Source organism: Tachysurus fulvidraco, chromosome 17 (assembly GCF_022655615.1).
Source record: "Tachysurus fulvidraco isolate hzauxx_2018 chromosome 17, HZAU_PFXX_2.0, whole genome shotgun sequence".
Taxonomy (NCBI): Eukaryota; Metazoa; Chordata; class Actinopteri; order Siluriformes; family Bagridae; genus Tachysurus; species Tachysurus fulvidraco.
This window is the reverse complement of record NC_062534.1, coordinates 25,842,674-25,870,646: the sequence shown is the minus strand read 5'-3', so window position 1 is coordinate 25,870,646 and position 27,973 is coordinate 25,842,674. Positions and strand designations below refer to the sequence as shown.

The window sequence follows — 27,973 nt, the reverse complement described above, 5'->3', positions numbered from 1 at the left end:
AAGTTAATAAGTTTAAATTTACATTTGTTCCTAATATGCAGGCTTGACACACCATTGGCAAGGAAAAATCCCTGAGACTCAAAAGGCATCCCAAAGAAACAAAAGATGAAGGGTGAAGTCAGGAGTCAAGTTTATTTGAAAACAGAAACTGCTATTGAATAAATTACCATGTATCAAACAAATGAATCGATCATATATTAACTCGTCTTTAACACAAAGTCGAGAACAACAACAATATGAATTGCTTTATGACAACAGTCAAAAGATGTATGCCAACAATTTACACTAAATAAAAATCGGACAGTACAGTGATTTGAAGAATTGTTTACTAAACATGGAAATTACTGAAGAAACTACATTCCATATGTGAATTTGCTGCTACCACTGGAAAATCCCTCTACACTCTGAGCTGAAATACAACTTCTCTCCTGATGAAAGGCCCTATGTTGTAGGAGCATGCTCTGGCCTTTAAAACAAAGTGACCAAGGGGCTTCAATCCTTGAGGAACTGAAGGGCTGTATAGTAAAGGAACCAACAGGCTACGATCCTTGTCTGGCCACAGGGCTGGAATCCTAAAGTAATCAAGGGAATGCAATGTAGCTCTAAAATCTTATAGACACTGAGGCGCTGTGATCCTCAAGAGACTGAGGGGCTGCAAGGCTTAAAGTGACTGAGGAACTGTGAGGCATAAAGTGACTGAAGCGGTGAGATCCTTGAGTGACTGAGGTGGTGCAATCCTCAAGAGACTGAGGGGCTGCGATCCTATAATGACCAACGTTTGACGATTGCCTCCCCTCTGTCACGCTAGACTCGCAGCCTGAGAGTCTCATGAGGATCAAAGCCCCTCTGTCACTCTGGGCTCACAGACCCTCAGTCACTTTCAGATCGCAGCCCCACACTTACACTTAAGCTCTGCTAAAATTGGAGCCTATTAATCTCTTGAGGATTGCAGCTCCTCTGTCCCTTGAAGATTGCAGCCTCTCAGACTGATGGGCTGCAATCCTCAATAGACCGAAGGGCTGCAACATACAATACACAGAGGAGCAACTTACTTCGAGAGATGTCTGGGCTGCGACCAATGAACTGAGGGAATGACATATTTGAGAAAAGGAAAAATGCCAATTTCTATAATAATAAAAATAATAATAAAAATAAAAAAACAGAATGCTATCAGTAATGCTATGTAAGACATTATAACTGTATACTTTTGCAAGTTGTGACAAGCCTATTACAGGACTTCAGAAAAACATGCAGAAAAACATTCCGAAAAAATTAACACGTTAAGTGTGTGTTGTGCGTTGGTGTGTTTGGAGATTACAACGGTCACTAAAACTCTTTCCACAAGTTAAGCAGCGATATGGTTTCTCTCCTGTGTGAACACGCTGATGTTTGTAGAGATTACTTTGTTGATTAAAACTCTTGCCACACTGTGAGCAGTAATACGGTTTCTCTCCTGTGTGGATACGTTGGTGTTTTTGGAGATTACTTTGTTGAGTAAAACTCTTTCCACAAGTTGAGCAGCGATATGGTTTCTCTCCCGTATGAATGTGCTGGTGCTTCTGGAGATTACTCTGTTGATTAAAACTCTTTCCACACTGTGAGCAGTGATATGGTTTCTCTCCTGTGTGAATGCGTTGGTGTATTTGGAGATTACACCGGTCACTAAAATTCTTTCCACACTGTGAGCAGTGATACGGTTTCTCTCCTGTGTGAATACGCTGGTGCTTCTGGAGATTACTCGGTTGAGTAAAACGTCTTCCACAGTCTACGCAGCGGTATGGCTTTTTTCCTTTATGTATACGTTGGTGTCTTTGAAGTGCTCCTTTCTCACTAAAACTCTTCGGACACTGTGAACACTCGTATGGTTTGTCTCCTTGGTGAATGTGCTGGTGTGCTTGGAGATCCATCTGATCATCAAAACTTTCTAGACACCGTGGGCACTCATAGGGTTTCTCTCCTGTGTGAATACGCTGATGTAGTTGGAGACTACTCTGTAGAGTGAAACTCTTCTCACACTGTGAGCACTGATACAAGCTCTCACCTGTGTGACAGTGGTGATGTTTTTGGAGACTACTCTGGTAGGTGAAGCCCTTTTTGCAGTGGTATTTTTTTCTCTGGAGTGGTTTCTGTGTGGTGTCAGTGAGAAGGTCAGCAATCTCTCCAGATTTGTATAGTTTCACATATTCTTCATTGTGGCATCTCCTGATGTGTTTGTGGAGGTATATTTGAACCGTGTAGGAAAGTGGACACATGGAGCAGGTGAAGACTTGTGTCAAGGTGCTATCCTTGTCTGGGGTAAAGAAAAAGTGCAAAAGTTCAGATAAAATGTAACAAATTTTATATCGGAAACAATTTAAAACATTGTCTTTGTTATGTTTAGTTTATAAGCGAACACAGAGAAGTACTCCATATAATGTAAAACATAGCATTCCTGTGTAGATATTTCACATTACAATTTGTAGCTACATTACAAAGCTGTGAAGTTATTGTTCATATTGTAGCTATTGTTTGGCTAAAAATAGGGTGAATTTACATTTTCATTTAAGGCCCCTGGCAGACATCATTATCCAGAGCAATGTAGAAAAGTGCTTTGAATACATCAACACTGGTTAACTAGGTCAGAAACTAAGGATACCATCAACCTAAACCCAAGGCCTTTATTTTAATTCATAAAAACAAAACGGAAAAATAAGCACTAGATCAAGTGTTCTAGAAAGAGGTAGGTCTTCACCCGTCATTTGAAGATATCCAGTGACTCGGCTGTTCGGACATCTAGGGGAAGTTTATTCCACCACCTCAGTGCCAGAACAGAAAAGAGTATTGATGTAGACCTACCTTTTATCCGGAGAAATAGTAGAAGCAGTCGTGAGGGAGTGAGGTGCAGTCCGAGGAGTGATAAGATCTTTGAGGTAATAGGGAGCTAGTCTGTTTTTAGTTTTGTAGGCCAGCATCAGTGTTTGAATCTGATGCATGCAGCTACAGGAAGCCAGTGGAGGGAGTGCGGCGGTGTGGTGTGGAGAACTTAGGCAGGTTGAAAACATGTCGTGCAACTGCATTTTGGAATATTTGCAGAAGATGTATTGCATTTATATGTAGACATGACAGGGAGCACTGCAGTAATCCAGTCTTGAGATAACAAGAGACTGAACAAGTAAAAATGTGTGAAAAATGACTGAATCCTTCTGATGTTGTAAAGAAAAAACCAACATGAGCGTGTCACAATAGCAACATGCGAGAGAAGGACAGTTGATTGTCCATAGTTACCCCAAGGTTGCAAGCTGTGACTGAAGGTGAGATCAGATCATTGTGTTGGGATTGCAAGATGATGACCTGGGTATGAATTAGCTTATGCTCAGCAGTTTAGTTTTGTTTGGATTGAGTTTCAACTGGGATGAGCCGTCAGACATGCTAAGTTCGGAACAGAAGCTGTGGTATCGGAGGGTGGGATAGAGAAGATAAGTCAAGTATCATCAGCATAGCAGTGGTAAGAGAATCTGTGTGAGAGAATAACTTCAACAAGAGAGTGAGTATTCAGGGAGAAATGGAAAGGACCAAGTACTGAGCCTTGTGGGACACCAGTGAAGAGTCTGCGTGGAGCAGAAGTCACTTCCCTCCATGTTAAGTGAAGTGAAGTGAAAGTGACATACGGCTAAGTACGGTGACCCATACTCAGAATTCATTCTCTGCGTTTAACCCATCCATAGTGCACACACACACACAGCGAACACACACCCGGATCAGTGGGCAGCCATTTATGCTGTAGCGCCCGGGGAGCAGTTGGGGGGGTCCGTGCCATGCTCAAGGGCACCTCAGTAGTGGCCGGACCGAGACTCAAACCCACAACCTTAGGGTTAGGAGTCAGACTCTCTAACCATTAGGCCACGACTTCCCATGTTATTGATATGAGCAAACTTCCAGGTAGGAAGCAAACCACTGCCAAGCTGATCCACAAATTCCAGAAGTCCTGACGGTGGACAAGAGAGTCTGGTGGTTGGTTGTGTCAAATGCTGTCGAAAGGTCAAAGAGGATGAGGACAGATGAAGCAGATGAAGATCTAATTTCTCTCAGATTGCAGCACAACCCAGATGACATTCAAGGAGCAGGACAAGAAGTCTTCCTGGGTTTAGTGCCAGAGAAGGTCCATGGTTGAGGAAAGAGAGGAGAGGAAAGTGTCTGTGGAATTTCTTTGTACTTTTGTTCACTTTTGATCGTGTCTGCCAAGTGTTAGATGTGAAAGATTAGTCATAGAAATAAAACCCAAAGGCACCACCTGAGGGTGTTTGACTTGGAAGGAACCACCAGGGTGTTCCAAAAACTAGTGAAAACAGCTGTGAGGACCACTTTTTGTCAGCTAAATTGAGGTGATGTATAGGACTCTGGGCTCAATCTGTGCCTTGTAAACTTCTCAGAGATCTGGACTAGACATCGCTCTAATGGATGTATCTCAACAGTGTGTCTGAACTGGCAAAAGAGCTTGTGTTTCCAACTTTGTGGCAAAAGAACCATATTCAGAAGCAGACCCCCTCAGATACTGGACCTCCCACAATCATCATATAAGGCTCATGAGGAATGATTACCATCGAGGAGAGCGGAAACCTCCTGAATTACAGGGTCTAAGCTTCTGAATAAGTTATTTCAAATGTCAGATTTTTTTGGACTACTTGCATTGCTTCTTCAGACAGTGGCCTTGACGATTTCTACTCTGAGCCAGAATTCAAACCTGGCAGCCAACATCTGTGTGCTATGTTGAATAAAATATCAACTCTAGCTCAGTTTTCTCAATTGTTCTTTCAAACGAACCTTGCAGTAAGCATTTCATCACCTCTTTGGTTGCACACACCAAAATCAGTTCAGAATTTACTATTACTGGCATCTGTTAGATGACTAGTGCAGTGAATTAGAGAAGAATAACACTGGTAGGAAATTGCACAAATAATCCAAACATTTCAAGATGACAAGATAATAATAAGTCATATACGTAACTATTTATAGAGCATTTTTTGTTCCAGATGTAGTCAAACGTGATGCCAGCAAGTTTGACATACTCCTCATCATACCACAGCGAGAGCTCCTGCCCTGGTTTAATGGGTCGACGGCAGCGGTACATAATTCCACGTTGATACTGAAACACCACCAGATTCTGCTCTTCATCATTACGAGCACAATTCACATACCTGAGAGGAACAGAAAAGAATGAGATAAAGTGAATGAATGAATAAATAAATGTTTTTTTAAACAAAAACAGAACAGACAATATCCCTGACCTCATCCAGTTAGAATGCACCTCTGATGTGGCATCTATGTATTTTTCACACTCCTTGCTCTCGTATATCTGCAAAAAAAAAACAATTTTAAAAATCATTATACATCATATATTTTACAAATTAACACTATCAATGTAGTGGCTCTCAAAGCTGGGATGCAATTATATGTGCAATAAACAAAAAACAAAAATCAGGCTGTTGTCTAAGTCAAAAATTCTTCATTATTTTATTAGTGACATTTGGAATTTCATGATACAAAGAAACCACATAAATGACCATCTCAATGGAACCATCACAAGAACCATGAAGCTCTCTCACCACCCAGGAGTAGCTGCTGTTCATCGCTTCCTCTCGCTCTACCGTGTCTCCCTGGTAAGGCCCGAAGTGCGCACCAACAGGAATAGTGTCACTATTGTTAAACACTCCCAGGCCTGCGTCGGGAATATCGGACTTCCGAATCTCTAGACCTGGAGGAAGGGTTTGTCTGGCTCGGTCAGAGACCCCCAGTGGAACCGCAACATCGGGGATGAAGAGAGCCGGACCGTGAACCTCACACTTGTTGACATAGAAAGATTTGCAATCCTCACAATCTGAAACAAAATATATGAGCTCATAAAAACCAGACATTTTGTTTACATTTTTTTTAATTTCTAAGCATCTCTTAAGGAATAATCTTGAGTCTAATAAACATCCTGAATAAATATTTCCCAGTATTATTAACATGAACTATTTTTTCAGTCATAAATTAATCGTTGTTAAGATAAAATATCACTGAAGTGTTGTTATTCTGGACTCAGTGTTCTGGTGTCTTACAGAGATAGTCATCATGTCTAGGTTTATCTTTCAGAATGTTCTGGAATCCTTCAGTTTCTCCTTTGTGTTCCTCAGGAGTGATGACTTCTACCGAACTTGATGAGGCTCCATCTAAAGTGTCATAAGAGTTTTTTTTTTAAACATCAAATGTTAAAACACTTAAAGTTTTAGTAAATCTGAAGGACATATTTTAATGTATGGAACCATCTTACGGAGATAATCTTCATTTTTATCAGTTTCTTCCTCTTTTAGAGGTTTTGTCCAGTCTCTGTCCTGCTCCACAGGGGGGTCGTTTCCCACTGATCTCGATGTTCTTCCATCAGAAGTGCTGCACAGCTCCATCTGCATATCGTCACCAAGCTGATCCTGGGAGAGAAAAGAAAACAGTGTTTAAATAATCTGTCTCTGGGTTTGTAGAGTAGTTCTGGTTCTGCAAATTCTGAACTCCAGAAGTGACGAGAAATAATTAGGGGTCAAGCCCCGAAAGGGCGTTGATACCTATTGTTATTGTCGGTTTTCTTATTATTATTCTTCCTCTTCTGTCATTGAAGTCAATGGCAGCCCATAGAACCGTACGTAAGAAAGTTATGTAATTTGGCACACATGTAGAGGCCAGTCTTATAAGTTACTATAGCAACTTTGGTGTGTCTAGCTCAAACCCTCTAGCGCCACCAACAGTCCAAAAATCCAATTATGTTCATCGTGAGGCTGTATCTTCAATATAGCTGCAAGTATTGGGTGCTAAAATCAGAATCAGAATCAGAACCACAGTGACACACACACAGACATTTCTCAATGTTTCGTGACAGCGCCACCTAGTGGCCACGAGATTTTCACGTTAAGTCCAGTATTTTACGAATGCAATGCCATATGGCTACGAAACTTGGTATGGTTCATCAGCGACATGTTCTGAGCGCATCTGATCGGCTTGACCCCGGAATCGATGCTTGCAGCTATATTTATTATTGATTTCAATTCAGTTTAATTCAATTTTATTTGTATAGCGCTTATTACAATTGACATAGTCTCAAAGCAGCTTTACAGAACATAAACACAGAACAAAAGGTTATTATAAAGAATAATAAAAATTAATAGAATAAATTATAAAGGAGTGTAAATAATCAAGATTAATATTAGATATGTTTAAATGTGTTTATAATTATTCCATGTCCCGCAGAGCCAGATTCCGTGTCCGGGGATTGGGTTGCCGAGGCCCCCGCACCATCCAATCCACCGGCCTCTTCCTCTCTCCTTGTACCGCCACCATAATGTGGTGAAGGGGATTGCGTGCCTGAATGATTCAAGGTGCTATGCTGTCTTGGGCTTTCTGCCCCTGGTAAGGTCTCCCAAGGAAAACAGGTCCTAGGTGACGGGCCAGACAAAAAGCGGTTCAAATCCCCTTTATAAGGATTCAAAACCAAGGTCCATGACGTTGCCCGGTATGGCACAACCAGGGCCCCGCCTTGGAGCCAGGCCCGGGGTTGGGACTTGCATGCGAGCTCCTGGTGGCCGGATCTTACCCCATGGGGCCCGGCCGGGCTCAGTCCGAAGGAGCAACGCGTGGCCGATCTCCAGTGGGCCCACCACCTGCAGGAGGAACTGTAAGGGGCCGGACAAAGTATCTGGCTCTAGGGACATAGAATGTCACCTCGCTGGGGGGTAAGGAGACTGAGCTGGTGCGGGAGGTTGAGAGATACTGACTAGAGATTCTTGGGCTCACCACCAAGCACAGCTTGGGCTCTGGCACCCAACTCCTCGAGAGAGGCTGGACTCCTTACTACTCTGGAGTTGCTCGTGGTGAGAGGCACGGGCTGGTGTGGGCTTGCGCATAGCCCCCCAGTGTTGGAGTTCACCCCGGCAAATGAGAGGGTCGTTTCCCTGTGCCTTTGGGTCGGGATAGGTCTCTCACTGTTATTTGAGCTTACGGGCCAAAAGGTAGTGTAGAGTACCCGACCTTCTTGGCGTCTCTGGGAGGGGTGCTGGAAAGTGCTCCGACCAGGGACTCCGTCGTTCTACTGGGAGACTTCAACGCTCACGTGGACAGCTTTGTGCTGTTCTGTTAGTCACAGTTTGTCCATAACAAACACCATGTTCAAGCATAAGGGAGTCCATCAGTGCACGTGACACCAGGACAACCTAGGTCAGAGGTTGATGATCGACTTTGTGGTTGTTTCATCTGACCTCCGGCCATATGTCTTGAACACTCGGGTAAAAAGAGGGGCGGAGCTGTCAACTGATCACCACCTGGTGGTGATTTGGATCCGATGGCAGGGGAGGAAGTTGGACAGACTTGGAAGACCCAAACGTACTGTGAGGGTCTGCTGGCAGAGCCTCCGGTCAGAGAGATCTTCAACTCCCACCTCTGGCAGAGCTTCAACCAGATCCCGAGGGAGGTTGGAAACATGGAGTCCGAGTGGACCATGTTCTCCACCTTCATTGTCGATGCAGCCGCTCAGAGCTGTGGCCGTAAGGTCTCCGGTGCCTGTCGTGGCGGTAATCCCCAAACCCGGTGGTGGACCCCGGAAGCAATGGGTGCCACCAAGCGAGCTTCAGCCCGGGTCTGAAGGACTATCGGTCGGCCTCGAAGAAACTCTGGAAAACCGTCCGCCACCTCAGGAGGGGGAAGCAGTGCCCTGCACACACTGTTTACAGTGGGTGTGGGAATCCGCTGACTTCGACTGGGGACATCCTCGGACGATGGAAGGAGTACGTCGAGGATCTCCTCAACCCCACCGACATGTCTTCCACTGAGGAAACAGAGGCCGAGGGCTGAGTTGTGGACTTGACGATCCACCCTGAGTACCTCCAGTTTCTGGATGTTGTGGGGCTGTCATGGTTGACACGCCTCTGCAACATCGCGTGGCGGCGGGGGACTGTGCCTCTGGACTGGCAGACTGGGGTGGTGGTCCCTCTGTTTAAGAAGGGGGACCGGAGGGTGTGTTCCAACTACAGGGGGATCACACTCCTCAGCCTCCCAGGAAAAGTCTATGCAACGGTACTGGAGAGGAGAATTCGTCCAAAAGCCGAACCTCTGATTCAGGAGGAACAATGCGGTTTTCGTCCTGGTCGTGGAACACTGGACAATCTCTATACCCTCGCCAGGTTGCTGGAGGGTTCATGGGAGTTTGCTCAACCAGTCCACATGTGCTTTGTGGATCTGGAGAAGGCATTCGACTGTGTCCCTCGTGGCGACCTGTGGGGGGTGCTCTGAGAGTATGGGGTCCGGGGCCCTCTGCTAAGGGCTGTCTGGTCCCTATATGACCGGAGCAGAAGTTTGGTTCAATTTGCCGGCAATAAGTCAGACTTGTTCCCGGTGCATGTTGGACTCCGGCAGGGCTCCCCTTTGTCAGGGAGTCTGGTTTGGGGACCACAGGATTTCGTCTCTGCTTTTTGAGACGATGCTGTCCTGTTGGCTACATCAAATCAGGACCTTCAGCGTGCACTGGGACGGTTTGCAGCTTTGGGTCGTGACCGAAAGGACAAGATCCCGGATACAGGTGGCCGAAATGAGTTTCCTCCGTAGGGTGGCTGGGTGCTCCCTTAGAGTTAGGGTGAGGAGCTCGGTCACTCGGGAGTAGCTCAGAGTAGAGCCGCTGCTCCTCCACATCGAGAGGAGTCAGCTGATGTGGCTCGGGCATCTGTTCCGGGCATGTCCAACTGGGAGGCGGCCCCGGGGAAGTCTCTCGGCTGGCCTGGGAACGCCACGGTATTCCACCGGAAGAACTGGAGGAATTGTCTGGGGAAAGGGAAGTCTGGGCGTCCTGGCCCGGGATGGATGGATGGATGGATTTATTCCCAATGAACGAGTCTGAGGTGACTCAGGTGACTGTGGGGAGGAAAAACTCCCACAAAGGAAGAAACCTTGAGAGGAAGTGTGTGTTTGTGTATGTGTATAAGTATGTGTGTATATACATGTTTGTGTGTGCGTGTGTGAACTGTACAGCGAGCAGTGTTGATCAAATTTAAAATATAATGTCATGACACAAAGAAACCACATAAATGACCATCTCAATGGAACTATCATAAGAACCATGAAGCTCTCTCACCACCCAGGAGCAGCTGCTGTTCATGGCTTGCTCTTGCTTTACCGTGTCTAACTGGTAAGGCCCGAAGTGCACACCAACAGGAATCGTGTCACTATTGTTAAACACTCCAAGGCCTGAGTCTGGAATTTCGGACTTCAGAATCTCTAGACCTGGAGGAACGGTTTGTGTGGCTCGGTCAGAGACCCCCAGTGGAACCGCAACATCAGGGATGAAGAGAGCCGGACCGTGAACCTCACACTTGTTGACATAGAAAGATTTGCAATCCTCACAATCTGAAACAAAATATATGAGATCATTAAAACCAGACATTTTGTTTACATTTGTTTTGTTTTCTAATAAACATCCCGAATAATTACACACATGGACAAAATTGTTGGTACCCTTCAGTCAATGAAAGAAAAACTCACAATGGTCACAGAAAAAACTTTAATCTGACAAAAGTAATACTCAATAAAAATTCTATGAAATGTTAACCACATACTTCAATTGAATTATTTAAAATAAATAAACTCATGGAACAGGCCTAGACAAAAATGATGGTAACCCTAACTTAATATTTTGTTGCACAACCTTTTGAGGCAATCAGACGATTCCTGTAACTGCCAATGAGACTTCTGCAGCTCTCAGCAGGTATTTTGGCCCACTCCTCATGGAGCAAACTGCTCCAGTTGTTTCCAGTTTGAAGGGTGTCTTTTCCAGACCCCATATTTCAGCTCCTTCCAAAGATGCTCAATAGGATTGAGGTCAGGGCTCATAGAAGGCCACTTCCTCTTAGCCATTCTTGGGTGTTTTTAGCTGTGTGTTTTGGGTCATTGTCCTGTTGCAAGACCTGCGACTGAGACCAAGCTTTCTGACACTGGCCAGCACATTTCTCTCTAGAATCCCTTGATAGTCTTCAGATTACATTGTACCCTGCACAGATTCATGACTCCCTGTGCCAGATGCAGCAAAGCAGCCCCAGAACATAACAGAGCCTCCTCCATGTTTCACAGTAGGGACAGTCTTCTTTTCTTGATATGCTTCATTTTTCTGTCTGTGAACATAGAGCTGATGTGCTTTGGCAAAAAGTTCCATTATTGTCTCATCTGTCCATAGGACATTCTCCCAGAAGCTTTGTGGCTCGTCAACATGTAGTTTGGCATATTCCAGTCTAGCTTTATGATTTGTTTTCAACAATGGTGTCCTCCTTGGTCGTCTCCCATGTAGTCCACTTTGGCACAAACAACGATGAATGGTGCGATCCGACACTGATGTTTCTTGAGCATGACGTTCCCCTTGGATCTCTTTAGAAGTCTTTCTGGGCTCATTCGGATTATACGTCTCTTTGATTTGTCATCAATTTTCCTCCTGCGGCCACGTCCAGGGAGGTCGGCTACAGTCCCATGGATCTTAAATTTCTGAATAAGAAATTGTAGTCACAGGAACATCTAGCTGCTTGGAGATGGTCTTATAGCCTTCACCTTTATCATGCTTGTCTATAATTTTCTTTCTAATCTCCTGAGACAACTCTTTCCTTTGCTTCCTCTGGTCCATGTTGAGTGTGGTACACACCATGTCACCAGACTACACAGTGACTACCTGGAGCTCTACAGTATATATAGGCCCAATGACTGATTACAAGATTGTAGACACCTGTGATGCTAATTAGCGGACACATCTTGAATTAACATGTCCCTTTGGTCACAAGATTTTCAGTCTTTCAAGTACCATCATTTTTGTCTAGGATTGTTCCAAGAGTTTATTTTTTAAATAATTCCGGTGAAGCATGGTTGACTTTCATTGGTTTCATGGTTGACTTTCATTGGTTAACATTCATAGAATTTTTGTTTATTATTACTTTTGTCAGATTAAAGTTTTTTCTGTGACCATTGTGAGTTTTTCTTTAATTGACCGAAGGGTACCAACAATTTTGTCCACGTGTGTATTTCCCAGTATAATTAACATGAACTATTTTTTCAGTCATAAATGAATCCTTGTTAAGGTAAAATATCACTGAAGTGTTGTTTATTCTGGACTCTGTGTTCTGGTGTCTTACAGAGATAGTCTTCATGTCTAGGTTTATCTTTCAGAATGTTCTGGAATCCTTCAGTATGTCCTTTGTGTTCCTCAGGAGTGATGACTTCTACCGAACTTGATGAGGCTCCACCTAAAGTGTCATAAGAGTATTTTTTTAATCATCAAACGTTAAAACAGTTAAAGTTTTAGTAAATCTGAAGGACACATTTTAATGTATGGAACTATCTTACAGAAATAATCTTCATCATCAGTTTCTTCCTTTTTTAGAGGTTTTGTCCAGTCACTGTACGGCTCCACAGGGGGGTCGTGTCCCACTGATCTCGATGTTCTTCCATCAGAAGTGCTGCACAGCTCCATCTGCATATCATCACCAAGCTGCTCCTGGAATAGAAAAGAAAACAGTGTTTAAATAATCTGTCTCTGGGTTTGTAGAGTAGTTCTGGTTCTACAAATTCTGAACTCCAGAAGTGACGAGAAATAAATGGTATTGATTTCAACTCAGTTCAAATTTATTTGTATAGCCCTTTTTACAATTAACATTGTCTCAAAGCAGCTTTACAGAACATAACAAAAGGTTATTATAAAGAATAATAAAGATTAATATAATACAAAACTCAAGATTAGATATTTTAAATGTGTTTGTATTTATTCCCAATGAACAGGTCTGAGGTGACTGTGGTGACTATGGGGAGGAAAACTCCCACACAGGAAGAAACCTTCAGAGGAAGTGTGTGTGTGTATGTATGTATCTCTGTGTGTGTGTATATGTGTGTGCGTATATGTGTATAAGTGTGTGTATATATGTGTGTGTGTGTGTGTGTGTGTGTGTGTGTGTGTGTGTGTGTATATCTGGGTGTATGTGCATATGTGTTTGTGTGAGTGTGTGTATATGTTTATTATAATTATTAAGTCTATTATGTTTATTACAAGCTTAATAATGTTTATTATGCTTTTGTGTTACTCAGTGAAATAATCATATAGTTAATGGTGCCTCTGGCAGAGCAACATTCTTGTTATCTTGCATACTTATTATTATTCTTCCGGACAAAACTTCGGCGCGTAACTTTTCCTGCAGCTTTTGCCCTAGATTCATAAATGTCAAATCGACCGGCTCATTGAGGAGAGGCGTGCTATGACGTTTATAAGCGATCCAACCAATGATGTTCGCACAGCAGACGAAAAAGAGCTCAAAACAGTCCCATTGACTTTCAATGGAGGAATGTTCAGAAATTTGAATCTCAACTGTCACTTTCTCACACACACACACACACACACACACACACACACACACACACACACACACATTTGACATCTTATCAAGCAGCCAATAGGTACTGACCTAAAATCTTCATCATCGCCACACCCTAGCAACCACCCTCTGGCTCTTAGGTATCCCATCCTCACGTCTGACTTCCGCACATTAAGTGTTTAACACTGAGCAGTACTTCCTCCATAGTGAGATGGTTCCTAGTAAATTGTTCATCGGAGATTAGCTGCATTTTAATCCCGACATACAAAGCATCGCCCCCCTCTAAATCTCTATCCATGTCAGGCATTTTGAACTTATTTTCTTTGCAGTCAGAACATTAATGTGGTAATATACTTGAGATTGGGATTACATAAACCAAGTAACATTTGCTGTTATTAAAGCAGTATATGACTGGAAAAATTGTCTTTTAATCAAATGAAAGTCACAAAATGAAAAACAGGGCAGCTGCATTTGGAAATAAGTAAATTGCAATCATTTTTTAAATAATCAAGCACTCAACTTTAATTGAGGAATTGTGACAGACCTAGTCCCAAACATTAAGTTGTAATCCAAGACACAGATATCAATAGTACCTTCTTAATCCTGGCCTTTATCCAACGGAGTTTTTGAGCCTGAGATCTCTTTCCTTTCCGTGGCATCCTTAATAATGTCACAAGATTAAAAAAATATGAGACAAATCTTGACAAACATATATTTCTCTTTTTATTGTTTAATTAGCATTAATAAATGACAGCAGGTACATTTGGATGCTGTCACTTTAAGATCAGCTGCACAAAGCCATTATACTTGTTCACTGTTCTTATTTAATTTCTCTTTTTTTTTTTACATTATGACATAAATTACTCTGTTTACTTGCAAATAGTCAAAACAAAAATTATGGAAACATTTTGCTATATTTTACTAGTGGGTGCAGGACACTATAGGTCATTTATGTAAGTGAGGATAGCAAAATAGACATAATTACCTATTATAACCAAAAAAAATCTTCATACCAGTGGACTACCAGTAAAATTGATAAAACATGTGGACACTTTGACCTGACTGTGTTTGCGTAAGTGTTATCTGACATTAAGATTTTTTTCTGACATTTCTTAACTCTGAAATCTTGTCCTATTTTATTACCATTATTTAACTACTGTGGATCAATTTTATTAATGAATGTTTATTTGAAGTCACTTTGACATATGTATGGGCATTTAATATATCCGGTACATCCGGCACACCCCTAAAACCCATTGGTTTCTTTATAATCATCAAAAGTAGTGCAACTAATAGACATACTGAAATACACTTATTAGTTAGTCAAGTTCATTTTAACAGGATGTTCTCACTTTAATAGGCACATACTTTGAAAGTCCTCATAGTAGCAACCATTTAGAGCACCTTAGCAATCATATTACAGAATAAAGAAGCCATATCACATCGTACAGACATGTTGGTTAGCTCCCGTGCAATCATGCAAAATGACTCAAACCACCCTGGCAACCGCGTGCACAGACACTATAATGCACTACATAGTGTACAGTCGCTATAATGCACTACATAGTGTACAGACGCTATAATGCACTACATAGTGTACAGACGCTATAATGCACTACATAGTGTAAAGACACCATAATGCACTACATAGTGTACAGATGCTATAATGCACTACATAGTGTACAGACACCATAATGCACTACATAGTGTACAGACACCATAATGCACTACATAGTGTACAGACGCTATAAGTCAAGTCAAGTCAAGTCACCTTTATTGTCACATCACCACGGCACATGTGCCTTGGTGAGTGAAATTCTTGGGAGCGAGCTCCAGAAATTGCAGAACCATTTACATACAATAGTAGAAACATAAATAGAACAGTTTACAGACAGGTTAAAAAAAAAGTGCAAAATGCTCAGTACCATTGAAATGTGCAAATGTGGAAAATGTACACAGTGTACTACTAGACATATATATGACCATACATATATGTATGTATAAGTATAAATATAAATAATATATATAAAGCATTATATACATGTAATATTATGTAACATGTTAAGGTGCAACAGACTGTACAGATACAGAAATGTCCTGTGGTACCGATAGCTTATTGTCAGATAGATCGTTATTTTAAATGAAATGCAGTGTGTGTGTGTATAGTCCCATGTGTATTGATGCAGTACGAATACAGTGTGTGTGTGTGTGCGTGTGTGTGTGTATAGTCCGGTGTTGAACTGTTGAATATGCTGTGTGCTGTGTTAGTTATGGCTGTTAATTTGTCTGATGGTCTGAGGGAAAAAGCTATCCCTCAGTCGACTAGTGCGGGATCGGATGCTGCGGAGACGTCTTCCTGAGGGGAGCAGAGAGAGCAGTCTGTGGGATGGGTGGCTGGAGTCATTAATGATCCTCTGAGCTTTCCTAATGCACCGCCTGCTGTAGATGTCCTGGAGGGAGGGAAGCTCACCTCCAACAATGTGGCTGGCAGTTCGCACGAACCTTTCCAGAAGCTTACGGTTGCCAACGGTGCTGTTTCCAAACCAAGCGGTGATGCAGCCCGTCAGGATGCTCTCTATAGTGCAGGTGTAGAATGTTCTGAGGATACTGGGGCTCATTCCAAACTTCCTCAGCCGTCTCAGGAAGAAGAGGCGTTGGTGTGCCTTCTTCAGCACTGTGTCGGTGTGTGTGGACCAGGTGAGATCCTCACTGATGTTGACACCCAGAAACTTAAAGCTGCTCACACGCTCCACATGTGTCTTGTCGATGGAGATGGGTCTGTGTTCTCTGCTCTGTCTCCTGAAATCAACCACCAGCTCCTTGGTCTTGTCGATGTTTAGTGAGAGGTGGTTCTTCTGACACCATGTAGTCAGGGTGCTCACCTCTTCTCTGTAGGCCGTCTCATCGTTGTCGGTGATCAGGCCTATCACCGTTGTATCATCAGCAAATTTGACGATGACGTTGGAGCTGTGTGTGGCTGTACAGTCGGGTGTATACAGGGAATACAGGAGTGGGCTGAGGACACAGCCCTGAGGAGCACCGGTGTTGAGGATCAGCGGGGATGAAGTATTGCTGCCCATTCTCACCACCTGACTTCTGCCTGTCAGGAAGTCCAGAATCCAGTTGCACAGAGATCTGTTTAGTCCCAGAGTCTGGAGCTTCGCTACAAGTGTGGCAGGCACTATTGTGTTAAATGCTGAGCTGTAGTCCACAAACAGCACTCACATAGGTGTTCCTATTTTCCAGGTGGGAGAGAGCAGAGTGTAGGGTGACAGCGATAGCATCGTCTGTGGAACGGTTGCTGCGGTATGCAAACTGTAGCGGATCAAGTGAGGCAGGCAGCACAGAGCAGATGTATTCTCTGATGAGTCTCTCAAAGCACTTACTGAAGATGGGTGTGAGAGCAACTGGCCTCCAGTCATTTAGACATGTGGTTTTATTTTTCTTTGGTATGGGTACTATGGTGGATTTTTTGAAACATGATGGAACCACAGACAGACACAGGGAGAGGTTGAAAATGTCTGTGAACACACCGGCCAGTTGGGATGCGCATGCTCGGAGCACACGGCCTGGGATGCCGTCAGGACCCATGTTTACTCGTCGGAATAATCGGGTTACATCCGCGACAGAGACGGAGAGCGCACTCACATCTTCTGCAGCAGTCGCGGGAGCGCTCTCTGTGTGGGCGGGGTTGTGAGCCTCGAAACGAGCATAAAAGTTATTTAGCTCATCCGGTAGAGAGGTGGCAATGTTCACAGTTGCTGGTTTGTTCCCTTTAAAGTCTGTAAGAAAAAAATGCGTAGTGTAAAAATAAGACGATGATGTTGAAGATCTTAATAAAGAACAAGAAGTTTATTCCAGCATAGCAGTGACAAAATACATGGCGTACTTTGGGTTCGTCTGAGTCAGAAAGAACACGAACCCAGAGCAAATTCTGCTCAAACCTTATATACAGTTTTCCCTTTTGGTAATTTAAATGAAGTTTCGCTTTGAATGTGTATTGAGGGTAAGAATGGAACGTGTCCCAAATGGCTGGGCTACACCTTGTTGTCTAGCTGATGTCTTTAAATGTTATTCATGGTCACGTACACCTTGTCTTGGTATTGTTACAATTGCTAGCACCCAAGTGGTCACTTTAAATGGTAATCGCGGCCACGTAGACCTTGGCTTGGTATTGTTATCAACCAAGTGGTCACTTCAAATGGTAATCGCGGTCACGTAGACCCTTTGTTCGTGGTGATCCCTAATGTCCTGCCGCCGTCCCCATATTTATAATTGAATCACATTTATACGTTTAGAGTCCTAAACGTATTACCTTATGATACTTCTTAGGAATGAGCTCTTTTTAGATGTGTACCTTGGAGTGGAATTTGGGTGCAATTTCTGTAATTTCTTACAAGTCCGTGATGTTGTTGATGCCCTGCCACATGCTTCTTGCGTTGTTGGTGTTGAAATGTTCTTCAACTTTGTTTTTGTATTGTCTTTTTGCGGCTTTGATGGTTTTCCTGAGATCGTAGCTGGCTTGTTTGCGATCATCAGGATTCCCGGATTTAAAAGCAGACGTCCGCGCTGACAAGGCCGCTCGAACATCGCTATTAATCCACGGTTTTTGGTTGGGGTAGACGCGGATTTTTTTTGTCGGCACAACATCTTCTACACACTTCCTGATGAAACACGTGACAGAATCTGAGTACGCCTCTATGTCGTCATCAGACGCTGCCCGGAACATGTCCCAGTCCACATGATCAAAACAGTCCTGTAGTATAGCATCTGATTGGTCCGACCAGCATTGGATTGTCCTGAGGGCGGGTGCTTCCCGTTTCAGTTTCTGCCTATAAGCAGGCAGGAGCAGAATGGACGAGTGGTCCGATTTGCCGAGAGGTGGGCGGGGGAGGGATTTGTAAGCATCCCGGAAGGGAGAGTAGCAAGGGTCAAGTATACGGTCACCACGTGTGTTGATGGTGATGTGTTGGAGGTATTTTGGAGCTATTGTTCTGAAGTTGGCTTTGTTAAAGTCCCCTGTTACAATAAACGCTGCATCTGGGTGCGCGGTTTCCTGCTCACTTATATTCCTATACAGTTCCTTGAGTGCCTGGTCTGTGTTAGCTTGAGGAGGAATATAAACAGCTGTGATAATGACCGCTGTAAATTCCCTCGGTAGCCAGAATGGTCGACACAGAAGCATAAGAAATTCCAGATCAGGGGAGCAGGAGGATTTAATAGAGTGTAGGTTCCTTTCATCACACCACGAGTTGTTGATAAAAAAACAAACACCTCCGCCTCTGCTTTTCCCTGTGAGCTCTTTCGTCCTGTCCGAGTGGTGCACGGAGAACCCCATGAGCTCGATGGCTGAGTCTGGAACCTCCGCAGACATCCAGGTTTCTGTGAGGCAAATAATGCAGCAGTCCCTCGTTTCTCGTTGGTAGGAGATACGTGCCCGTAGTTCACAGAGTTTGTTGTCTAGTGACTGAACATTAGCCAGCAAAATGGTTGGGAGAGGAGGTCGGAGGGGACAAAGTTTGAGTCTAACAAGGACGCCGGCTCTCTTCCCTCTTTTCCGGCGGTGTTTCCTCGGTCGCGTTCGTGAGGCCCAGACAAAGGGCTCCGATGCGGTGTTGGTAAACAAATCGCCATCGTTCAAGAACTCAAAGTCCGGTTTGCGTTTCGCGACATAGGAACCTATATTTAGAAGCGTGTGTCTGTCGTAGGCAGTTATGCAAACAACTTCCAACACGCAGGACAGCAGGATAACTAATGAGATAAATGAAAAACTGCAAAGTTTCCTCGGAGCTCGCAACACGGCTGCCATGCTCGGCGCCATCTTGCTGTGATTGCTATAATGCACTACATAGTGTACAGACGCTATAATGCACTACATAGTGTACAGATGCTATAATGCACTACATAGTGTACAGACGCTATAATGCACTACATAGTGTACAGACGCTATAATGCACTACATAGTGTACAGACACCATGATGCACTACAGAGTGTACAGACACCATGATGCACTACAGAGTGTACAGACACTATAATGCACTACATAGTGTACAGACGCTATAATGCACTACAGAGTGTACAGACACTATAATGCACTACATAGTGTACAGGAGCTATAATGCACTACATAGTGTACAGACACCATGATGCACTACATAGTGTACAGACGCTACAATGCACTACATAGTGTACAGACGCTATAATCTCGTCCCCTACATAGTGTACAGACGCTATAATCTCGTCCCCTACATAGTGTACAGACGCTATAATGCACTACATAGTGTACAGACGCTATAATGCACTACATAGTGTACAGATGCTACAATGCACTATATAGTGTACAGACGCTATAATCTCGTCCCCTACATAGTGTACAGACGCAATAATGCACTACATAGTGTACAGACGCTATAATGCACTACATAGTGTACAGACGCTATAATGATAATACACTACATAGTGTACAGACGCTATAATGCACTACATAGTGTACAGACACTATAATCTCGTCCCCTACATAGTGTACAGACGCTATAATGCACTACATAGTGTACAGACACTATAATGCACTACATAGTGTACAGACGCTATAATGCATTACATAGTGTACAGACGCTATAATCTCGTCCCTTACATGGTGTACAGACTATAATGCACTACATAGTGTACAGACACTATAATCTCGTCCCCTACATAGTGTACAGACGCTATAATGCACTACATAGTGTACAGACGCTATAATGCACTACATAGTGTACAGACACTATAATCTCGTCCCTTACATGGTGTACAGACTATAATGCACTACATAGTGTACAGACACTATAATGCACTACATAGTGTACAGACGCTATAATCTCGTCCCCTACATAATGTACAGACGCTATAATGCACTACATAGTGTACAGATGCTACAATGCACTATATAGTGTACAGACGCTATAATCTCGTCCCCTACATAGTGTACAGACGCAATAATGCACTACATAGTGTACAGACGCTATAATGCACTACATAGTGTACAGACGCTATAATGATAATACACTACATAGTGTACAGACGCTATAATGCACTACATAGTGTACAGACACTATAATCTCGTCCCCTACATAGTGTACAGACGCAATAATGCACTACATAGTGTACAGACGCTATAATGCACTACATAGTGTACAGACACTATAATGCACTACATAGTGTACAGACGCTATAATCTCGTCCCTTACATGGTGTACAGACTATAATGCACTACATAGTGTACAGACACTATAATCTCGTCCCCTACATAGTGTACAGACGCTATAATGCACTACATAGTGTACAGACGCTATAATGCACTACATAGTGTACAGACACTATAATCTCGTCCCTTACATGGTGTACAGACTATAATGCACTACATAGTGTACAGACGCTATAATGCACTACATAGTGTACAGACACTATAATCTCGTCCCCTACATAGTGTACAGACGCTATAATGCACTACATAGTGTACAGACGCTATAATGCACTACATAGTGTACAGACGCTATAATCTCGTCCCCTACATAGTGTACAGACGCTATAATGCACTACATAGTGTACAGATGCAATAATCTCGTCCCCTACATAGTGTACAGACGCTATAATGCACTACATAGTGTACAGACACTATAATGCACTACATAGTGTACAGACGCTATAATGCATTACATAGTGTACAGACGCTATAATCTCGTCCCTTACATGGTGTACAGACTATAATGCACTACATAGTGTACAGACACTATAATCTCGTCCCCTACATAGTGTACAGACGCTATAATGCACTACATAGTGTACAGACGCTATAATGCACTACATAGTGTACAGACACTATAATCTCGTCCCTTACATGGTGTACAGACTATAATGCACTACATAGTGTACAGACACTATAATGCACTACATAGTGTACAGACGCTATAATCTCGTCCCCTACATAATGTACAGACGCTATAATGCACTACATAGTGTACAGATGCTACAATGCCCTAATAGTGTACAGACGCTATAATGCCCTACAGTGTACAGACCTATAATGCACTACATAGTGTACAGACGCTATAATGCACTACAAGTGTACAACCTATAATGTCACTACATAGTGTACAGACTCTATAATGCACTACATAGTGTACAGACACTATAATCTCGTCCCCTACATAGTGTACAGACGCTATAATGCACTACATAGTGTACAGACGCTATAATGCACTACATAGTGTACAGACGCTATAATGCACTACATAGTGTACAGACGCTATAATCTCGTCCCCTACATAGTGTACAGACGCTATAATGCACTACATAGTGTACAGACGCTATAATGCACTACATTGTGTACAGACGCTATAATCTCGTCCCCTACATAGTGTACAGACACTATAATCTCGTCCCCTACATAGTGTACAGACGCTATAATGCACTACATAGTGTACAGACACTATAATCTCATCCCCTACATAGTGTACAGACGCTATAATGCACTACATAGTGTACAGACACTATAATCTCGTCCCCTACATAGTGTACAGACGCTATAATGCACTACAGAATGTACAGACACTTTAATCTCATCCCTACATAGTGTACAGACGCTATAATGCACTAAATAGTGTACAGACGCTATATTGCACTACATAGTGTAGAGACACTATAATCTCGTCCCCTACATATGTACAGACACTATAATCTCGTCCCCTACATAGTGTACAGACACTATAATCTCGTCCCCTACATGGTGTACAGACACTATAATCTCGTCCCCTACATAGTGTACAGACGCTATAATGCACTACATAATGTACAGACACTATAATCTCATCCCCTACATAGTGTACAGACGCTATAATGCACTACATAGTGTACAGACACTATAATCTCGTCCCCTACATAGTGTACAGACGCTATAATGCACTACAGAATGTACAGACATTATAATCTCATCCCTACATAGTGTACAGACACTATAATCTCGTCCCCTACATAGTGTACAGACACTATAATCTCGTCCCCTACATAGTGTACAGACGCTATAATGCACTACATAGTGTACAGACGCTATAATCCCGTCCCCTACATAGTGTACAGACGCTATAATTCACTACATAGTGTACAGACGCTATAATCTCGTCCCCTACATAGTGGACAGACGCTATAATGCACTAAATAGTGTACAGACACTATAATCTCGTCCCCTACATAGTGTACAGACACTGTAATGCACTACATAGTGTACAGATACTATAATCTCATCCCCTACATAGTGTACAAACACTGTAATGCACTACATAGTGTACAGACGCTATAATGCACTACAGAATGTACACACACTATAATCTCGTCCCTTACATAGTGTACAGACGCTATAATGCACTACAGAAAGTACACACACTATAATCTCGTCCCTTACATAGTGTACAGACGCTATAATGCACTACAGAATGTACACACACTATAATCTCGTCCCCTACATAGTGTACAGACGCTATAATGCACTACAGAATGTACACACACTATAATCTCGTCCCCTACATAGTGTACAGACGCTATAATGCACTACAGAGTGTACACACACTATAATCTCGTCCCCTACATAGTGTACAGACGCTATAATGCACTACAGAGTGTACACACACTATAATCTCGTCCCCTACATAGTGTACAGACGCTATAATGCACTACAGAGTGTACACACACTATAATCTCGTCCCCTACATAGTGTACAGACGCTATAATGCACTACAGAATGTACACACACTATAATCTCGTCCCCTACATAGTGTACAGACGCTATAATGCACTACAGAGTGTACAGACACTATAATCTCGTCCCCTACATAGTGTACAGACGCTATAATGCACTACAGAGTGTACACACACTATAATCTCGTCCCCTACATAGTGTACAGACGCTATAATGCACTACAGAGTGTACACACACTATAATCTCGTCCCCTACATAGTGTACAGACGCTATAATGCACTACAGAGTGTACACACACTATAATCTCGTCCCCTACATAGTGTACAGACGCTATAATGCACTACAGAGTGTACACACACTATAATCTCGTCCCCTACATAGTGTACAGACGCTATAATGCACTACAGAATGTACACACACTATAATCTCGTCCCCTACATAGTGTACAGACGCTATAATGCACTACAGAATGTACACACACTATTATCTCGTCCCCTACATAGTGTACAGACGCTATAATGCACTACAGAATGTACACACACTATAATCTCGTCCCCTACATAGTGTACAGACGCTATAATGCACTACAGAGTGTACAGACACTATAATCTCGTCCCCTACATAGTGTACAGACGCTATAATGCACTACAGAATGTACAGACACTATAATCTCGTCCCCTACATAGTGTACAGACGCTATAATGCACTACAGAGTGTACACACACTATAATCTCGTCCCCTACATAGTGTACAGACGCTATAATGCACTACAGAGTGTACACACACTATAATCTCGTCCCCTACATAGTGTACAGACGCTATAATGCACTACAGAATGTACACACACTATAATCTCGTCCCCTACATAGTGTACAGACGCTATAATGCACTACAGAGTGTACACACACTATAATCTCGTCCCCTACATAGTGTACAGACGCTATAATGCACTACAGAATGTACACACACTATAATCTCGTCCCCTACATAGTGTACAGACGCTATAATGCACTACAGAGTGTACAGACACTATAATCTCGTCCCCTACATAGTGTACAGACGCTATAATGCACTACAGAGTGTACAGACACTATAATCTCGTCCCCTACATAGTGTACAGACGCTATAATGCACTACAGAATGTACACACACTATAATCTCGTCCCCTACATAGTGTACAGACGCTATAATGCACTACAGAATGTACACACACTATAATCTCGTCCCCTACATAGTGTACAGACGCTATAATGCACTACAGAGTGTACAGACACTATAATCTCGTCCCCTACATAGTGTACAGACGCTATAATGCACTACAGAATGTACAGACACTATAATCTCGTCCCCTACATAGTGTACAGACGCTATAATGCACTACAGAGTGTACAGACACTATAATCTCGTCCCCTACATAGTGTACAGACGCTATAATGCACTACAGAGTGTACACACACTATAATCTCGTCCCCTACATAGTGTACAGACGCTATAATGCACTACAGAGTGTACACACACTATAATCTCGTCCCCTACATAGTGTACAGACGCTATAATGCACTACAGAGTGTACAGACACTATAATCTCGTCCCCTACATAGTGTACAGACGCTATAATGCACTACAGAGTGTACACACACTATAATCTCGTCCCCTACATAGTGTACAGACGCTATAATGCACTACAGAATGTACACACACTATTATCTCGTCCCCTACATAGTGTACAGACGCTATAATGCACTACAGAATGTACACACACTATAATCTCGTCCCCTACATAGTGTACAGACGCTATAATGCACTACAGAGTGTACAGACACTATAATCTCGTCCCCTACATAGTGTACAGACGCTATAATGCACTACAGAATGTACAGACACTATAATCTCGTCCCCTACATAGTGTACAGACGCTATAATGCACTACAGAGTGTACACACACTATAATCTCGTCCCCTACATAGTGTACAGACGCTATAATGCACTACAGAATGTACAGACACTATAATCTCGTCCCCTACATAGTGTACAGACGCTATAATGCACTACAGAGTGTACACACACTATAATCTCGTCCCCTACATAGTGTACAGACGCTATAATGCACTACAGAATGTACACACACTATAATCTCGTCCCCTACATAGTGCACTTCCATAGTGACAACAACCTGGGATTCGGCAGCTAATGTTAGCCGGTCAGCTCAGTTTGCATTAGCTCAGGGTTTAAAAGAGAATAAAGTTAATCACCTGAAACACAAACCAATAAACTGACTGAATGAATTAAAACCGGACCCGAAGTACTTTATGTACCGATGATGATTTAAGAGCTCTTCCGCAGTTACAGCTCTCGTCTTCTTCTGTTCCTCTGAGTTTAAGGCAGATCTGAAGCTGCACTTCGCCTCCTGGTGGAGTTCAGTATAATCACCAAGCCTAAAACATCTGAACTCCAACCTTTGTAGGACGTTTTATCGCATAAACTGCACTGAGATGAAGGAGAAAGCCCTAATTCTAGACCTTTATTATTTTAATTAGCACTGAAGGGGATGGGACCTGAAAACATTAAAGTATGTGATTTCTCTCACGGTGTCTATGTGACAAATAACTGATATAAATACTATTATCAAATAGCGAGCATCCCCTTTCTTCTTCTACACACATCACTACAATCAGATAAACTACAATTGGATCCAATTAAAGCTTTGTTGATAGTTTGAGTTGTTTACCCTGTAATCCAGTGCTCCAGCTCTGTCCACTGTTTTAGTACTTCACCAAATGCACCTTGTTTTTTTCCCCAAGTTGTTCATATCTCCCAAGGTTTGTAGAATGGAATGAACAATGGAACTATGGTGACTGTATGATATGCTTGTTCCAATAAAAGACACGTAACAGCATATAAAGAATATTTGCCTTAATTGACACACATCAATTAATCGCTCACTCCCCACACACACGATTCACCTCTGACTTTAGTGAAAGTCAGCCACAATGTGTCTTACTCCCCCATATACCCTGAGTTTCTTTCTATCATTCTTATTATTTATTTTTCTGTTGATGGAAGGTTGCCAATCTATGGAGCCAAATTCCTGGCCTAAATTATTGTCCCAGTCTGTCACTAATATTGAGATTATAAATCATTACTCCATACAGGTTTAAAGAGGATTAAAGACGAACAGTACTGAGTGTGTTTAGAGGATGTTCAGCATGAGCAGATTTTAACTAAAAGATTTGGTATGAGCAACACAACAGTGTTTATGATTACAGTAGCTCCTCTTAGCTACAAATCTATAGCATCCAGGTGAAATTATCCCCAGAATAAAAAACAACAACGTGAGCATTTATTGGTTTTGTGCTCAAGTAAAAAACGTTGTTTTGTGTTTCCCAGCTATAATACTGCTATCACTGATATGAGTGATTAACAGGACACCTACAGTACACAGGCTTCACTGTATGTTTTCTTATTTCCTCTCATTCACAGATCTCTGGGTGGAGATGATTCCTGTTAGTGTTTTTGAGGGAGATGAAGTTACTCTCACATGTGAAACCTCCTACAGCTTGACGTACACTCCAATATTCATATGGTACAAAGCTGGAAGTTATTTCTCCTCCTCTATCCCGCTCCGTCTGCCATCAGTCAGTCAGTGGGATGCAGGCAGCTACAGTTGTTCTGTACAGGGAACAACTCAAAATTATTGTGATGTTTTATAAATGACAAAATTAATGTTAATTAAATTTAGCACTTGGTGTTTTTTGTGTTGACACCAGGGGCAGTTCTAGGGTTTCACCTTTAGGGGTTTTATCCCTCAGTGAGAATTTAAAACAAGAAGAGTTCTATATTATATATTATATGACAACTCTGGTAATAAGAATAGTGACATTTCACTGCTTTTGGTTGCCGTCTTTGCGTCTTTCCGCCGATTAACGTTATAGATAAACGCCTCCAGCTCTGACTGCGCGTGCACGCTGCGCGTACCCGTGCGTCTCCGTTCTAATAAAGCAGACAGCTGAAGACGCACGTGTGAAACACTACAACACACGCGTGTAAAAGCAAAGTAAATAAAATCGCTCTTGGATCAAACTGATAAATCATGTGCTTTCCCATCGACGACACGTCCTGCATTTTAACGTCATTTTTATTGTTTATTTATGAAAGTAAAAATGCTCCTTATAGTTTTAGGGTGGCTGAGATTACAGACAGGGGGCTGAAGCCCCCCTAATAAAGGGCTAGAACCCCCCCTGGGTGACACAATTCACAACACATTCGCCAGGAATCCTTTTTGACGCCGATTATTACAAACATCTCCCTCATATATGGCCATGTGTGTTCAGGAATGTCCTCGTTGTTAGTTACTTTAACATCGGTGACTCCCTCTGAATGAACATTAGCCATTCCTTTTGTAGGCGCTGCTCATTGTTAGCTCCGCTATCCTTAGTCTATGTCTGATAGCCAGTAAATAATACAGTACACCAGTATTAATATGTGCCACTGGGGTAGTTGTGGCTCTTCCTCACCGGTTTATGCTGTTAGCCGTAACGCTTGCTGCCTTTGTCATATTTCCCACATCTTACTGTCTAATTGCCCAGCAGCCCTAAGAGCCATGTGTTAATGCCCTACACATATCTAGCAGTTGATTTGTTGATTTTCTTTGCACTTTTGTTTATTTTAATCTTCTTTTAATCAAAGCATCCATAAGTTAGAATAGAAACACATTTCTTTTGGTTTACAATTCACTCATCTATCATCATTTTTAACCCGGAATAACAGTTTAACAGCAGCTGGTGCCATAATGCAAACATTCTCCTCTCATATGCTACTGAACATGAAATCTCACCATTTTTTACCTTCCTCAGG

At 42.6% G+C, this 27,973-nt stretch overlaps 2 protein-coding genes across 6 annotated transcripts; both read right to left on the bottom strand.

Moving 5' to 3' along the window:
* Positions 1–113: 113 nt before the first annotated feature.
* On the bottom strand, positions 114–25,534 carry LOC113651945 (histone-lysine N-methyltransferase PRDM9-like). Of its 4 annotated transcripts, XM_027160916.2 has the most exons (12): positions 25,372–25,498; positions 13,982–14,048; positions 13,479–13,606; positions 12,370–12,520; positions 12,159–12,269; positions 10,124–10,395; positions 6,290–6,443; positions 6,078–6,188; positions 5,583–5,854; positions 5,265–5,332; positions 4,984–5,174; positions 114–2,290 (listed from the first exon to the last, which is right to left on the bottom strand). In XM_027160916.2, exons 4-12 carry the CDS (start codon positions 12,500–12,502, stop codon positions 1,281–1,283), a joined length of 2,322 nt encoding a protein of 773 aa, XP_027016717.2. In that variant the 5' UTR covers positions 12,503–12,520; positions 13,479–13,606; positions 13,982–14,048; positions 25,372–25,498; the 3' UTR covers positions 114–1,280. The 4 variants fall into 4 exon arrangements, with proteins under 4 accessions (XP_027016717.2, XP_027016715.2, XP_027016716.2 ...); XM_027160914.2 differs by lacking the exon at positions 13,479–13,606 and having other exon boundaries at positions 25,372–25,534; XM_027160915.2 differs by lacking the exon at positions 13,479–13,606 and having other exon boundaries at positions 25,435–25,534.
* On the bottom strand, positions 16,522–19,346 carry LOC113651947. Of its 2 annotated transcripts, none has more exons than XM_047802010.1 (2): positions 17,746–19,346; positions 16,522–17,170 (listed from the first exon to the last, which is right to left on the bottom strand). In XM_047802010.1, exon 1 carries the CDS (start codon positions 19,207–19,209, stop codon positions 17,782–17,784), a length of 1,428 nt encoding a protein of 475 aa, XP_047657966.1. In that variant the 5' UTR covers positions 19,210–19,346; the 3' UTR covers positions 16,522–17,170; positions 17,746–17,781. The 2 variants fall into 2 exon arrangements, with proteins under 2 accessions (XP_047657966.1, XP_027016719.2); XM_027160918.2 differs by having other exon boundaries at positions 17,786–19,346.
* Positions 25,535–27,973: the final 2,439 nt, after the last annotated feature.

Excerpts from the sequence above, each read along its gene's own strand:
- LOC113651945 (XM_027160914.2), bottom strand. The coding sequence starts at position 14,047 with ATGCCACGGAAAGGAAAGAGATCTCAGGCTCAAAAACTCCGTTGGATA. Across the intron at positions 10,396-12,158 it reads TAGACATGAAGACTATCTCT|ATTGTGAGGATTGCAAATCT; the intron begins GTAAGACACCAG and ends ATTTTGTTTCAG. Across the intron at positions 5,855-6,077 it reads TAGACATGATGACTATCTCT|ATTGTGAGGATTGCAAATCT; the intron begins GTAAGACACCAG and ends ATTTTGTTTCAG.
- LOC113651947 (XM_027160918.2), bottom strand. The coding sequence starts at position 19,209 with ATGGCGCCGAGCATGGCAGCCGTGTTGCGAGCTCCGAGGAAACTTTGC.